The following is a 14,054-nucleotide window of genomic DNA, read 5'->3' as shown; positions in this document are numbered from 1 at the left end:
GTCTCAGTTCCTCTCTTATTTCCTTGTCACTCTACAAATTATTCTCACATGCCCGTCAACTCCTCTTTGGTTCATTTTCCACTTACCTACACCAAGGGGAATTTATCCACTTGATTAACAAGGTAGTCTACTTACAAGTACATCCTGGGAAGGAGGAGGATCTCTGCAGCCATGAGGCAGTAGCACTAACTGCTGTCCTGTTGCATCAACCTTATTTTCAGTACAATTTTTAAAATAAAAGTTTATTTGAAAAAAGGTGATGCCCTGGATTCCATTCAGTTGGGACACATTGGGACAGTACATTTTGGTCCAATTAAGCGGCTGTCACAATTAACCAAATTTTCTTGGAAATAACTAAGCAGTATAAAAAGACCAGCTGTTTAATGCAGCAACAATTTATGTATTTTAAATTAAATACAGAACAATTACAACACCAATACCTCTACAGTACTATAAAACTGTATTAGTTCCCAATAGTTATCAATGGAGGAATTCATCTGCCATGTTCTTTTGATTGACTGTAAATGAACAAAATCAGCACAGAATCTGAGTGCAGATAATGGGCTGTCTTCATACAATGGTTTAGACCAGGAGCTCCCAACCTGGGACCCTTAGACACCTTGCTTAATGGTCCATGGCAAAAAAGGTTGGAAACCCCCGTTTTAGATGAATGCACCCTCCAAATAGTTATTTATACTTCAACATTCAAGATGTTATTTGATGCCTTCAAATTCTTTGTAATTCCTAACTTGCTGAAGTAGTGAAATAATTTCATTTTCACTCTCAGCCATTTCTAGCATCTCCAAGCCTGAAGGTTTGAAACTACAATGAACAAAACAGTTCCGACATCTTACTGCTTATTTCGTGTCAACTATCAGTGATAAAAATGCTGCCTGACTTGTTGAGTTCCTCCACCATTTTGTGAGAGATACTTTGGATTTCCAGCATTTGCAGAATTTCTCGTGTTCGTGTCAAAAATCACTGCTTTTTGAACACAAACACATGCAACTGACACAATTTAAAAAGTAATTGCTCCAAGCATGGTGTAGCATCTAACAGCCACACAACTGCATGCGACTGACGCTATTTAGAAACTGATCAGCAACTGTCTCCTGCTTTTAAAAAAAACCCATACAGCAAGTTAGATTAGATTCAACTTTATTGTCATTGTGCCGAGTACAGATACAAAGCCAATGAAATGCATTTAGGATCTGACCAGAATTGCAAAGAATAGTGCTATTTACAAAATAACTGCGAATAGAAAAAGTGCTACAGCACACAAATATAAAAGTACTGAGACAGTACAATATGGATGCAATACTGCTTAGCGCTGTGATGAGAGGTTCAGCAGTGTCACAGCCTCAGGGAAGAAGCTCTTCCTATGCCTGCTGGTGCGGGAGCGGAGGCTCCTGTAGTGCCTACCGGATGGGAGGAGAGTAAAAAGTCCATGGTTAGGGGGAGGTGCATCCCTGATAATGTTTTTCTTCCTGCCCAGGCAGCGTTTATGGTAGATGTTCTCAATGGTGGGCTATTGGGTGCCGATAATCCACTGGGCAGTTTTCACCATACGCTGGAGTGCTTTGCGGTCCGATACGGGACAATTGCCATACCACACTGAGATGCAGTTGGTGAGTATGCTCTCAATGGTACAGTGGTAAAAGTCCGTCAGTATCCTGGGACAGAGGTGAGCTTTCTGACGCTCTGCAGGAAATAAAGGCGCTGTTGCGCCTTTTTGATGTGTACCTATTACTCACAAGGAATAGGATGTGGACAGAAATTATATAAAACTGCATTCAAGAGGCTTTTGAGTAGCATATGAATAGGCCTCAAGACCCCACAGAGATACAAACCACTGAGGATTGCCGGGATCTCACTCTCCACTATTTGCGACATTTACTGACAACGTTGTAGATGAAGCAGTGTTGAGTATTCCTACCACATGTCCCACAACTTCTCTGGCCCATTACTATCAGGAAGGAGATACAGGAGTATCAGGGCTACGACTGCCAGACTGAGTAACAGTTTCTTTCCTCAGGCTGTGAGACTAGTGAATACCCTGCCACCACTGAGGTCTCATCACTAGGACTGCAAGCTGTTTACCTGTGCTATGCATTACATGCATTTTGAATTATATTTCATTAACTTATTTACAGTAATATTTTGCTATACGTGCTTTGTGTGATATATTTTATGGGTGCACTGTGGTCCAGAGGAACGTTGTTTTGTTTAGCTGTATACATGTATAGTCACATTACAAATTTGAACTTGAACATGCACCGAATGGAGAGATATGATCATGTGCAGATAGAACATATTAATTTAATTTGGCATCAAGGTCTGCACAGACATTATAGGCTGAAGGACCTGTTCCTCTGGCATACTATTTTATGTTTCAAGACCCAGTCCTAGTTTTCTTGTCTGGGTTAGTATAAGTGTATTCATCCCATCCTTCTATACAAAGGTTTTTATTTTAGAAAGATGTTTAACAAGAGGGGGGAAAATCACCTCTTAATGTGGAACTTTTCAAGACTGCCAGTTTAGAACATGAGCTGTCGATTCACACTGAATATTGTTTCAACTTCATTTCATATGAACACATGGCATTAAATGAAAAAAAGCTAAGGAACTGAAGCCATTCACAAAGCAGCTTTGGAACTGAAATAATCAAAATTTGTTCCTGACTGACTACTCACAACAACTTCCTCCCCACCCCCACCACTCAACCAAAACTTCAAAAGGTTCAAAGCTTCATTTATTATCAAAGTATGTATGCAGTACACAGCTCAGACTCATCTTCTCCAGAAAGCAATAAAACAAAGAAAACTGTGGAAGTTGTTCAAAGAAAAAGCAACCCCCCCACATACAAAAAAACAAATCACTCAAATACAGACATCCCATCTCTCCTGGAAGTTCCGGAAGTCTTCTCCCCGCATATTGATAGCGGCTCCCTGACGCCCCCAAATTATATACAATATCCCGGAAATCTATTTTTTTGAGAGCAAGAGCATCCTGATTGGTGTCTCTTTGTGTTAAGTAGACCCATCAGTTTTCTCTGCGGGTGGGCTTTACAGTCGACCTCTCTCTCTCCTTCATTGTCCATCAGTTCAGTTTAGTGTCCTGCAGCACCATGGCAGAGTGTTCCAAAAAAAGAAAATATAAAACATACTTCACCCCAGCCTACACTAAAATGTAATCCTGCCTAATTGGGGTCAAAAATAATGACAGTGTTGCTCGCTGCACTGTTTGCAACAGTGGCTTTTCTATTGCCCATGGTGGGATAAATGACTGTAAAAGACCTGTTGAGGTGAGTTTAACAGGTATCATTCATTCATTAGCATAGCTAATGTTATTTAAACTAGCTGGCTAGCTGCTGAGGTGCTACTCTATTGATGTCCTATGTGATGAGGCCAAACTCCCTGTAGACTTGTTTAAAGTTGTAATAGAATAAAAAAAGACTCCATAATATAATAAGTACATATTTTAATGCCACATTTTCTGCATAAGACAATATAATAAGGATACACCTTATGCTTTTATTTCTTTCAGGGACCACAACATATTAGGGAGGCTAATTCATTGACACAGACTGCTATGAGGTTGAGACTTCCGGTTGCGACCTCCCTGAAACAAGGTTGAGACCTCCCTGAAGTGAGTTTTTGCAGGGTGGGACGTCTGCAAATGGCATCATCAAACCCCCTCCCACATCAAAAAAAATCGAGTAAATAGCAAGAACAAATCGTCCCTCCCCCAACACCAAAAAACAAATAGTGCAAATGGCAAGAACATCAAAACCCAAACACGCCCCTCCCGCACAAATTAACAAATTGTGCCAAACTGCAACAAGAATGAGCGAAGACAGTGAACATAAAAAACAAAACTGAAAGAGATCAATTTGAGCTACAGTGCAGAGTCTATAAATCCATAAATTGCAGAACTTCAATAACATTCTCTGACAGCATCAAGGGAAAGAGAGATAGAGATAAGAGAGAGCGAGAGACCACTCGAATGCAGAGGCCTTCTCTCTGGAGCAGCAAGCGACAGGCTGTCACACACAGACACCTTCCCCTGGGAGCAATGAGCAAGAGATCCATCATAGCAGCCAGCATGAGGCAGGTAGTCAGTGCTGAACACTTGCTTGGTTTCTTCATTCGTCTCAATGTTTGAATCTTCCTCTACACTTTAATCAGCGAGAAATGGAGTCCATTATGGGCTCAGGCCCTGTCCCTGTCTCTAAGTTTCTTCACCTTGAGGTCATTCACTTCCTGGAATTTTCTTGGAGACAGCAATATGCTAGATCACTTAATCAATCTCCAAACTGTAAATCGCAGGCTCTAACAGTTCCAGAAACACAGTTAAGATAAAAAGACATTGAAGAAGTGAAATAAACAGTTGTGTGGACTATCTAGAAGATGTCGCTTGAGAAAGCATTGTTCGCTGGTACTATCTTGAACTTCCACATTATATCGGTTATTTTAAATGATCAAGAATTTGATTGTTGAAAATTGTACCTCTCTTAACAACACTACCATACTAGTGAGCACCTGCTTGTTAACAATCCAGCAAGGCTCCTAAATGTTAGGAGTTAATAATGCGTTTAAGCCTCTGAAGAGAAAACACATCAAAAGACTATTAATTCAAAAACTAAACTAACTGATGTACCTGCATCTGAAGTGGCGGATTCATCTTGTGTGGAGCAGGCGAGCAGGTTGGGCCTGTACTCGTTTGGATTTCAAAATATGATGAATTGTCTAACTGAAACATTTTAAGATTCTGAGAGTTCTGAGCTAGTTGTGGAACAAAGGTTCTCAGTTATGCTCTACAAAAACAATGGACAGTCAAGTGCCACCCCCATAAACCTGAACACAATCACTTCCTAAATTCCAACTCACACCAAGTTCCATTTATATGTTACTTACAATGCAGGTCCATACTGACTTTCACCACCTCTTATGCCAGCACCATCCCCAACTTTTAAAATTCTTATGTCATATTCTAATCTTTTTACAGCCCTCTCCCTCCCCTATTATCACCTTTCTCCAAAACCGCTCAAACCTGTTTGGTAGGTTGATTCGCCACTATAAATTGCTTCCGGTGTGAATGGAAGATTCAAGTGTAGATCTGGGGGGAGTTGATGGGAATATGGGGAGAATAAAACAATGGGATTAATGTAGGATTACTGTAAATGATTGGTTGACGTCTGGCAGGAGGGCCTGTTTCTGTGCTGTGTGACTCCATGGCCTCTGATACTTTTCCAGTTCTGGCCTTTTGCATGCTGCCTGTTTCTATGTCCCTGTCACTAGAGCACATCCTTCAGCTCCCAGGCGTACAAAAAAATGAGATTCCTTCCATTTATCGCCAATCGATCGTCCTTTAAGATGGTCCTTAAAATCCCTTCTTTGATAGAACATAAAACAGCTCAGGAACAGGCCTTTAGGCCTGCAATATCTGCACTGAACACAATGTTGAATTAAACTAAATCTCTTCTCCCTGTACATGATCCAGATCCCTCCATTCAAGTACTTACCTGAAAGACTCTAAACGCCACAATAGTATCTGCCTTCAACACCACCCAACAGCTCATTCCAGGTATCTATCACTCTGTGTAAAAGTGTGCCCCACACAATTCCTTTAAACTTTCGCACTCTCACCTTAACCACATGGCAACTAGTATTTGACACTTCCAGTCCAGGAAGCAAATTCTGACTGTCGAGCTTACCTATGCCTCCCATCATTTAAAAAAATTTTAATCAGGTCTTCCCTTAGCTGCTGATGCTCCAGAATAAACAATCTAAGCTTGCCCAAACACTCTAGATCAGACAGCGGTCTGGTAAATCTCTTCTGCAGCCTTTTCAAAAATTTCACATCCTTCTGGTAATAGGGGTGACCAGAACTGCACACAATATATGTGAACTTTGCTTGATAATGATCCATTGGGACAGTTGACTAAATTGAAAGATGCTGCACAAGCAAAACAACAGTTCTGTCAGCTGGCGGTAGAAGATAGGCAACACATTAGTAGTAGTGAAAGGGAAGCAGGAATGTTGACCTACACTGAACTGCAAAGGTAAGCAAGAAATCCTGCACATGTCCACTATGTACTTCATAGACAAGTTTCTTCTGAATCCTGCTGCTCTGAACATATTAATTTATTCCCCAAATTATTCCATCTCATGCAACATAAGGGAGACAAGATCAATGATGAATTCAAACAGCATTTAAGAAAGAGTGAAAAGCAGAATGCTCCATATGCTGCAAGTCTGAAATAGAAGCAGGAAGTATTTGAAATATTCAACAGAATAGACAGCATCCATTAAGAGGACAAACTACTTAACATTTTAAGACATGGATCCTTAAGTCTGCCAGCACCATTTTTCCCCCACAATTAAAAAGGGAGTTCCATATCTCTTTTTACAAAATGCTCCTGAAACAGAAATTTTGCAAATATTCCACAGTCCATTTGACTTAAGTCAGGTTCCCTTGTGTAACACCGTAGTGGATGTTACTAAAAAGCTGTACTTCAGTTTTTTTTGCAGCTGTGACTAATCCATGTCTTTAAAGACACAGGTACACAATAGCAGCTGCACTCTTCCAGCTGCTGGAAAATGTTGCAGATGGCTACACAATTAATGCTTGAGGGTATGCTCCCAGGTTTACTGAATCCTGGATCACATTAACCATTGGAAGGACATCCTCCGTTCCAGGACCTTCCAAGCAGGAGATAAGCCACACAGTTCTTAAGGATTAATAATGCCTCTACTGGGGACAATTGCTGAAAAAGGTGTGATGTAACAGGTGGTGAAGGTAAAACTTTATAACAAGGTTTCTTCAATGCACTTGTAGCTTGCTTAGGGCTATCCAGCAGAGGAATGATTCAGTATTGCTTTCTTACTTCTCCAGTCCAAATTCTCACTAGTATGTACTTGCTGTACTTTATAACATTCTCTTAGACTATGCTGGAAATCTGGCATGAACCTTTGTTCTCCCTCTTGCTAAGCATTATTGTACCTGGAACCTGGCATGAATCCTCATCAGCTTGGGCTCTGGCAGCAATAAATCATCCACAGCTTAGTATAGTGAGGTTGTTTGTGAGGGCTACTGTTCAACAGGGCTGACACAGGCAATGTGGGCACACAGTGCACAGATCAGAGTTCAGGGCTGCACGTAGGCCAGTACAGTGAGTAAAGGCCACCACTGGACACTGGCAGGTCTGATCTGTGTCTTGACAACCTATCCAGATTGCTGACCTGTTTGGCTGCAGAAGCTATACATTAGCAACTATCACAGAAACCACAGGAATCTCTGTGCTGGGGTTGTGGGGGAAGCTGTGCAGTTAAATAAAAAAGTGGGGGACAGCAGCTATCATCACATCTAATAATAGATGAAGACCATAGGGCCCAGGCAGTCTATCACTGCATGGAAAAAGTACAACCAATCCTCACCAATGGCCCTCACCCAGCCAGCAGATCTGGTTGCAGCCCTGAGTCCCCTATTTCAATGCTGAATGGCTAGACAGCTCAAACTAACTTGGCCAACACTATACTTCAGACAGGCTCTTCACACTGAGCCTTTAGCAATGCTTGGCTGGATTCACACCAAGTTCCTGGCACCCAGGCTTCCAGCATAGGAGTGAGTAGGTTTCTGCCAGGTTCCTTCCACAGCAGTGCTATCAGTAAGGCACCTCTACATTAGTTACACTATAACAACCCATTCTAGCAACAATTCCATCATCATTCATATATCCTGCATTTTCATTACAATACTTACACCCAGTGTCTTTTCTTTACATAATTCCTTGTCCAAACTTTCTCACTTCTCAAGCTCTGTCTTCATTCATCACTCTTGCTGTCCTGCTGCCTTATTCCCACTTAATCTGCTTCAACCTTCTACTCTTGTTCAAACCTTAGTGTCTCACGCGTGAACCACGAGGGCAAAATGTTCTGAAGACACAGCCTCAAAATAAAGGGATGTGCCTTTAAAAGTAAGATGAAGAGGAATTTCTTCAGCCGGGGATGAATAAATCTATGGAATATGTTGCCATAGAGAGTGGTAGAGGCCAAGCCACTGGGTGGATTTATAGCAGTAACTGATGTTCTTGATTGATAAAGGGTTATGGGGAGAAGACAGGATAATGGGATTGGAAAATAAAAGCAGCCATAATTGACTAGAAGAGCAGATTCAACCGACTGCAAGAGCAGATTCTGCTCCTATATCTTATGATTCCAGCACTGTACCAGCTCACTCATTCACACACCAACTCAGCTAAACATGTTGTTCCTCATTTCAACACTCCCCCCTCCAATATTCACTTTAATGATCATTCCAAAAACTCATCCATTGCGGCCAAAACATCACATCTATGCCAAACCTTTTTGCAACTTATCTTTCATAGCTGAAAATTCCTAAGAACATGCAGGTCACCTTCCAGACTCAAGGGGAACATCACTACAATACTTTTGGAGGAGAAAATGTCAGGAACTGATAGCATTGGGGTATGTGGAATAAAAGGTACTATAGGAGCTGGGGCTTGTCTGAGATTCACTTAGAAAAACTAAACTTCATCTTATAGCAATCTCAATTATCAGTACAGGTACCCATGCACTTAGAAGGTTCATTTTCAATTACTCTCAACTAATGGATCTTTCACACATCAGTAATTAAGCTGGTTCTAACAGCCTGTAGCACAAATGTCATTGAGGTGCACTTGGACCATAAGACCATAAAATATAGGAGCAGAATTAGGACATTTGGCTCATTGAGCCTGCTCCACCATTTTATCATGGGTGATCCACTTTTCCTCTCAGCCCTGATATCCTGCCTCCCCCCTCCCCCAGACAAGCATTCTCAAGAGGTAAGAGGTTTCTGTATTGCAGAAGTATGCATATCAGTGCATCCCTCACAACCCAATACACACCAAGTGGACACCAGTGCATGCTGGCGGCTTACCCTCAACATACCTTACATCAGAATCAGGTTTAATATTACTGGTATATATCGTGAAATTTGTTGGTATGTGGCAGCAGCACAACAATTAAAAAAACTGAATTACATTAAATATATATAAAAAGTTAAATAAGTATAAAGAGGGAAAAGTATGAGGTAGCATTTATGGGTTCAATGTCTATTCAGAGAAATGATGGTAGAGGGGAAAAAGTTGTTCTTGATGTTGAGTCTGTGTCTTCAGGATCCTATGTGTCTTCGCTGATGATAGCAATGAGAAGAGAGTATGCCCTAAGGTGATGGGGGATTTTAATGATGGATGCTGCCTTTTTGATGTATTATCTTGAAGAAGCTGGGAAGCTAGTGCCCATGACAAAGCTGACTGAGTTTACAACTTTCTGCAACTTCTTTCGATACTGTGTAGTGGCCCCTCCATAACAGACGGTGATGCAGTCAGTTCTTGATGGTACATCTGTAGAAATTTGCAAGTGTGTCTTTGGTGACATACTGTCTTTCCTCAAACTCCTAAGGAAATATAGCCGCTGTCGTATATAGTGCAACAGAACCATGTTTACCAGATCTGATTTTCATACAACGGAGTCATTGCCAAAAATGCTTTTAGCACATCACATAGGAATCAGATAGCACAAAGGTTTTACATTGTGAACTGTTAGCAGTACAGGATCACAGATAAGTGTTCAAAGCTCATCACGTTAATCTTGGATAGCTGAGGCTACAATGAAAACACTTCACTTTCCCAAATGTGTTCTATTGGGGCAGCTATTCCTAGCACACAAGTTTCAACACAAGCTCCTTTCTCTGAATTAGCAAACTGCATCTTTACAAAATGTTTAGAAGCCAATATTTCTGAAAAGAATTGACAACTGTACCTCACAAGCACTTTCACTGAAGTTCTCAGGGATGAAAAGCAATAAGATATATTGCTGGCTTGTCTTGACATTGAGGAACCCCTAAAAATAGTCCCACAGAAAAGAGATGGAAAAGAAAGCCACTGGAGTGGCATGCCAACCTGGAGATGCTAACATCCAGCTGTTTCAATCAAAAAGGCTATTGTTTTTGATAATCTGTCCCTGCTGAGCACTAGCTCAGTAACTGGAACCTCAGGGAGCAGAATAAAGATGTCAGGAAGGAGGGGAAAGAGAGTTGCTGCCCAAGGCCCACACAAGATCAATCCAGTCAGCAGTAGCCACATGAGCTCCATGATCTGGCAGTACTGTATATAAACTGGCAGATCTTGAGTTGGCCCTCAATAATGCTTGGAGCAGGATCTTGGCCTTAGACTAGCTCTGTGAGACAGGGTTTGTAAGAAGACATGTATACATTCTGTCACGTTTAGCCTTATTTCTACACCAGGCAACAGCAAAGTTCTGATAACACTCGGCCATCAGGAGTATTGGTTGCGTAGTGGTTAGCACAACGCTTTACAGTTCAGCAACCTGGGTTCATTTCCTGCAGCTGCCTACAAGGGGTTTGTAGGTCCTCCCTGTTGCTGCGTGGGCTTCCTCCCACAGTTGGTAGGAATTGGTCATTGTAAATTGTCCCAAGACTGGGCTAGAATTAAATCAGTGTTTACTGTTGGCATGGCTCAAAGGGCCTATTCCATGCTGTATGTCAATAATAAATTCTCAAGACATCAGCACTTCCGTCAAACTCTAGGCAGTCATCTTCCAAGGTCTATAATAAGTATTGCAATCATCACTCAGAAGGATGTTAAAGATCTCTGAAACTCCTGGCTCCCAGACATATTCCTTGCCCCACCTCTTCCATCCAGGAACACCAGGCATAGGTGCATTAGCAAGCATAATGCATCACATACTTCACAGTCAAGAATGAGCCATCAAGACCATAAGCTGATTAAACAATTTTGAGAGGACAGCTTTCCAGTGGAGCCCTAAAAACACCAGCAATCAAATATTTTGTTCTATTAATGATTGTGTTGACCCATTTGTACCAATCATGCTGAGTGAAATTACTTAACTGACTCTATACTACACAATACCCTGCCCTTTTACCCTTCCTTATCCAAATCAATTACATGCAAATGACTTAGTTTAGTTGTTATTTCAAAGTACAGATATGTAAATGGTTGCATCATGTGCTGCCTAAGTACAAAGTCCTGTTCTTGTGTGATGTTAATCAATTGATTTAGTTACTACAACACAAAAATTTGGCATATCGGGTAATGCTTGTACCTCATGGCACTAGCAACCCAAGTTCAATCATGACTTTCAGTGCTCAAATTTGCAAATTCTCCTGTGACCATGTGTTTTCTAGATCACAAAGATTTGCTGGCTGGTGGATTAGCTAGTTTTTGAAAATTATGTTTAGTGTGGGTTGGTGGCAAGAGAATCGGGGTGATGATCATGTGAGACACCAGATTACAGGGTAAAAGAGGGGGAATAGATCGACATTGCAACACTGCCTATTGAGTCAGAGTAATAGAGCACAGAAACAGGCCACTCAGCCCAATTTATCCATGCCAATCAAGCCCACCTAAACTAGTCCTACTTGCTCATGTTTGGTCCACCTCTCTCCAAACCTTTCCTATCCATTTGATTGCTAAAAGAGATTAAGGAGAGAAGCCAGGTGAATAGGATTGAAAACAAAAAGAAAACTCAGCTACGAATCAAAATCAGGTTTAATACTATGGACACATGAAATTTGTTTGACGGCAGTAATACATTGCAATACAGCATAATAAAAACTATAAATTATAGTAAGTATATACAATGGCATGCAAAAGTTTGGGCACCCCTGGTCAAAATTTCTGTTACTGAGAATAACTAAGCGAGTAAAAGATGACCTGATTTTTCAAAAGACATAAAGTTAAAGACACATTTCTTTATTATTTTAAGCAAGATTACTTTTTTATTTCCATCTTTTATAGTTCCAAAACAACAAAAAAGGAAAAGGGTTCAAAGCAAAAGTTTGGGCACCCTGCATGGTCAATACTTAGTAACACCCCCTTTGGCAAGTATCACAGCTTGTAAACGCTTTCTGTAGCCAGTTAAGTCTTTCAATTCTTGTTTGGGGGATTTTTGCCCATTCTTCCTTGCAAAAGGCTTTTAGTTCTGTGAGATTCTTGGGCTGTCTTGCATGCACCGCTCTTTTGAGGTCTATCCACAGATTTTTGATGATGTTTAGGTCGGGGGACTGTGAGGGCCATGGCAAAACCTTCAGCTTGTGCCTTGAGGTAATCCATTGTGGATTTTGAGGTGTGCTTAGGATCATTATCCTGTTGTAGAAGCCATCCTCTTTTCATCTTCAGCATTTTTTTTTAAATAGATGGTGTGATGTTTGCTTCCAGAATTTGCTGGTATTTAATTGAATTCATTCTTCCCTCTACCAGTGAAATGTTCCCTATGCCACTGGCTGCAACACAACCCAAAGCATGATCAACCCACCCCCATGTTAAACAGTTGGAGAGGTGTTCTTTCCATCAAATTCTGCACCCTGTTTTCTCCAAACATACCTTTGCTCACTGCGGCCAAAAAGTTCTATTTTAACTTCATTAGTCCACAGGACTTGTTTAGATGTTCCTTTGCAAACTTCTGATGCTGAATTTTGTGGTGAAGATGCAGGAAAGGTTTTCTTCTGATGACTCTTCCATGAAGGTCATATTTGTGCAGGTGTCGCTGCATAGTAGAACAGTGCACCACCACTCCAGAGTCTGCTAAATCTTCTTAAAGGTCTTTTACAGTCAAACAGAGGTTTTAATTTGCCTTTCTAGCAATCCTACGAGCAGTTCTCTCAGAAATTTTTCTTGGTCTTCCAGACCCTAACTTGACCTCAACCATTCCTGTTAATTGCCATTTCTTAATTACATTACGAACTGAGGAAACGGCTACCTGAAAACGCTTTGCTATCTTCTTATAGCCTTCTCCTGCTTTGTGGGCATCATTTATTTTAATTTTCAGAGTGCTAGGCAGCTGCTTAGAGGAGCCCATGGCTGCTGATTATTGGGACAAGGTTTGAGGAGTCAGGGTATTTATAAAGCTTTGAAATTTGCATCACCTGGCCTTTCCAAACGATGACTGTGAACAAGCCATAGCCATAACAAGCTAATTAAGGTCTGAGACCTTGGTAAAAGTTATCTGAGAGCTCAAATCTCTTGAGGTGCCCAAACTTTTGCATGGTGCTCCTTTCCTTTTTTTTCCCCACTCTAAAATTGTACAAAACAAAAATAATACACTAATGTTGCTTAAAATGTTGAAAATAATCTTTCATCTTTAACTTTATGACTTTTGGAGATCAGTTCACCTTCTACTCACTTAACTATTCACAGTAACAGAAATTTTGACAGGGGTGCCCAAACTTTTACATGCCACTGTACAAAAAATTAAATTAGTAGTGCAAAAGGAGAGGAATACTGAGCAAGTATTCATGGGTACATGCCTATTAGAAATCTGATGGTGGGAAAGAAACTGTTCCTGAAACATTAAGTGTGTCTTCAGACTCCTGCACCTCCTTGATAGTAGCAATGAGAAGAGAAAATGTCCTGGGTGATGGGAGTTCTTGATGATGAATGCTGCCTTTTTTCAGGTATTGCCTTTTGAAGGTGTCCTAGATACTGGAGAGGTTAGTGCCTATGGTTCAGTTTACAACTTACTGCAGCTTTTTCAGATCCTGTGCAGTGGCCCCTCCATACCAGACAGTGAAAGGCAAATCAGATTTGATGGGGTGAATGGTCTAGTTCTGGTCCTATATCTTATGATCCATATTTTAATCACCTATTTCTCATAAACTGTGATGCTACTGTTGAAAGAGGAAGACACAGATCCTAGCTAGGACAATTGAAGATATTACAAAATGTGATCAGGTTCATGCTGCCGGTGGCAGCCTGTTATTACTGGGATGCCTTTGCGAACAAATGATTTAATGCTGACAGTAATAGTGAACTCATACAGATGACTCAAAGGCTTATCATGGTACCTTCGAAATGTGGCATCATGGAAACATGTTCTGGATGTCAGTATGCTGAGATACCTTCGGAATTGTGCAGTTGATCTCAAAGTTGAAAATGTTAAATTGTACAAGGCCACCTATGCTTCATAAAGTCAATAGCTGCACAAGTCCACAGAAAATTCGTGGGAAGC

The 14,054-nt window shown here is 41.0% G+C and overlaps 1 protein-coding gene across 2 annotated transcripts in view; it reads right to left on the bottom strand.

Annotated features, from left to right (window-relative positions):
- The window catches only part of LOC134339491 (cAMP-dependent protein kinase catalytic subunit alpha-like), a 219,536-nt gene that overhangs the window by 186,858 nt on the left and 18,624 nt on the right, over positions 1-14,054 (bottom strand). The window contains exon 1 of one of the 2 annotated variants that reach the window (XM_063036049.1): positions 4,917-4,951. The exons of the other annotated variant lie outside the window; for it this stretch is intronic. Coding sequence (XP_062892119.1) covers positions 4,917-4,929 — 13 coding nt within the window. The 5' untranslated portion in view covers positions 4,930-4,951. Of the gene's footprint in view, positions 1-4,916; positions 4,952-14,054 lie in introns of those variants that run through there. 2 annotated transcript variants of the gene reach the window in all.

The sequence above is a fragment of the Mobula hypostoma genome, chromosome 29, assembly GCF_963921235.1.
Source record: "Mobula hypostoma chromosome 29, sMobHyp1.1, whole genome shotgun sequence".
In the NCBI taxonomy this organism is placed as follows: domain Eukaryota; kingdom Metazoa; phylum Chordata; class Chondrichthyes; order Myliobatiformes; family Myliobatidae; genus Mobula; species Mobula hypostoma.
The sequence above is the reverse complement of the archived record's forward strand: the minus strand, read 5'-3'. Positions and strand labels throughout refer to the sequence as shown.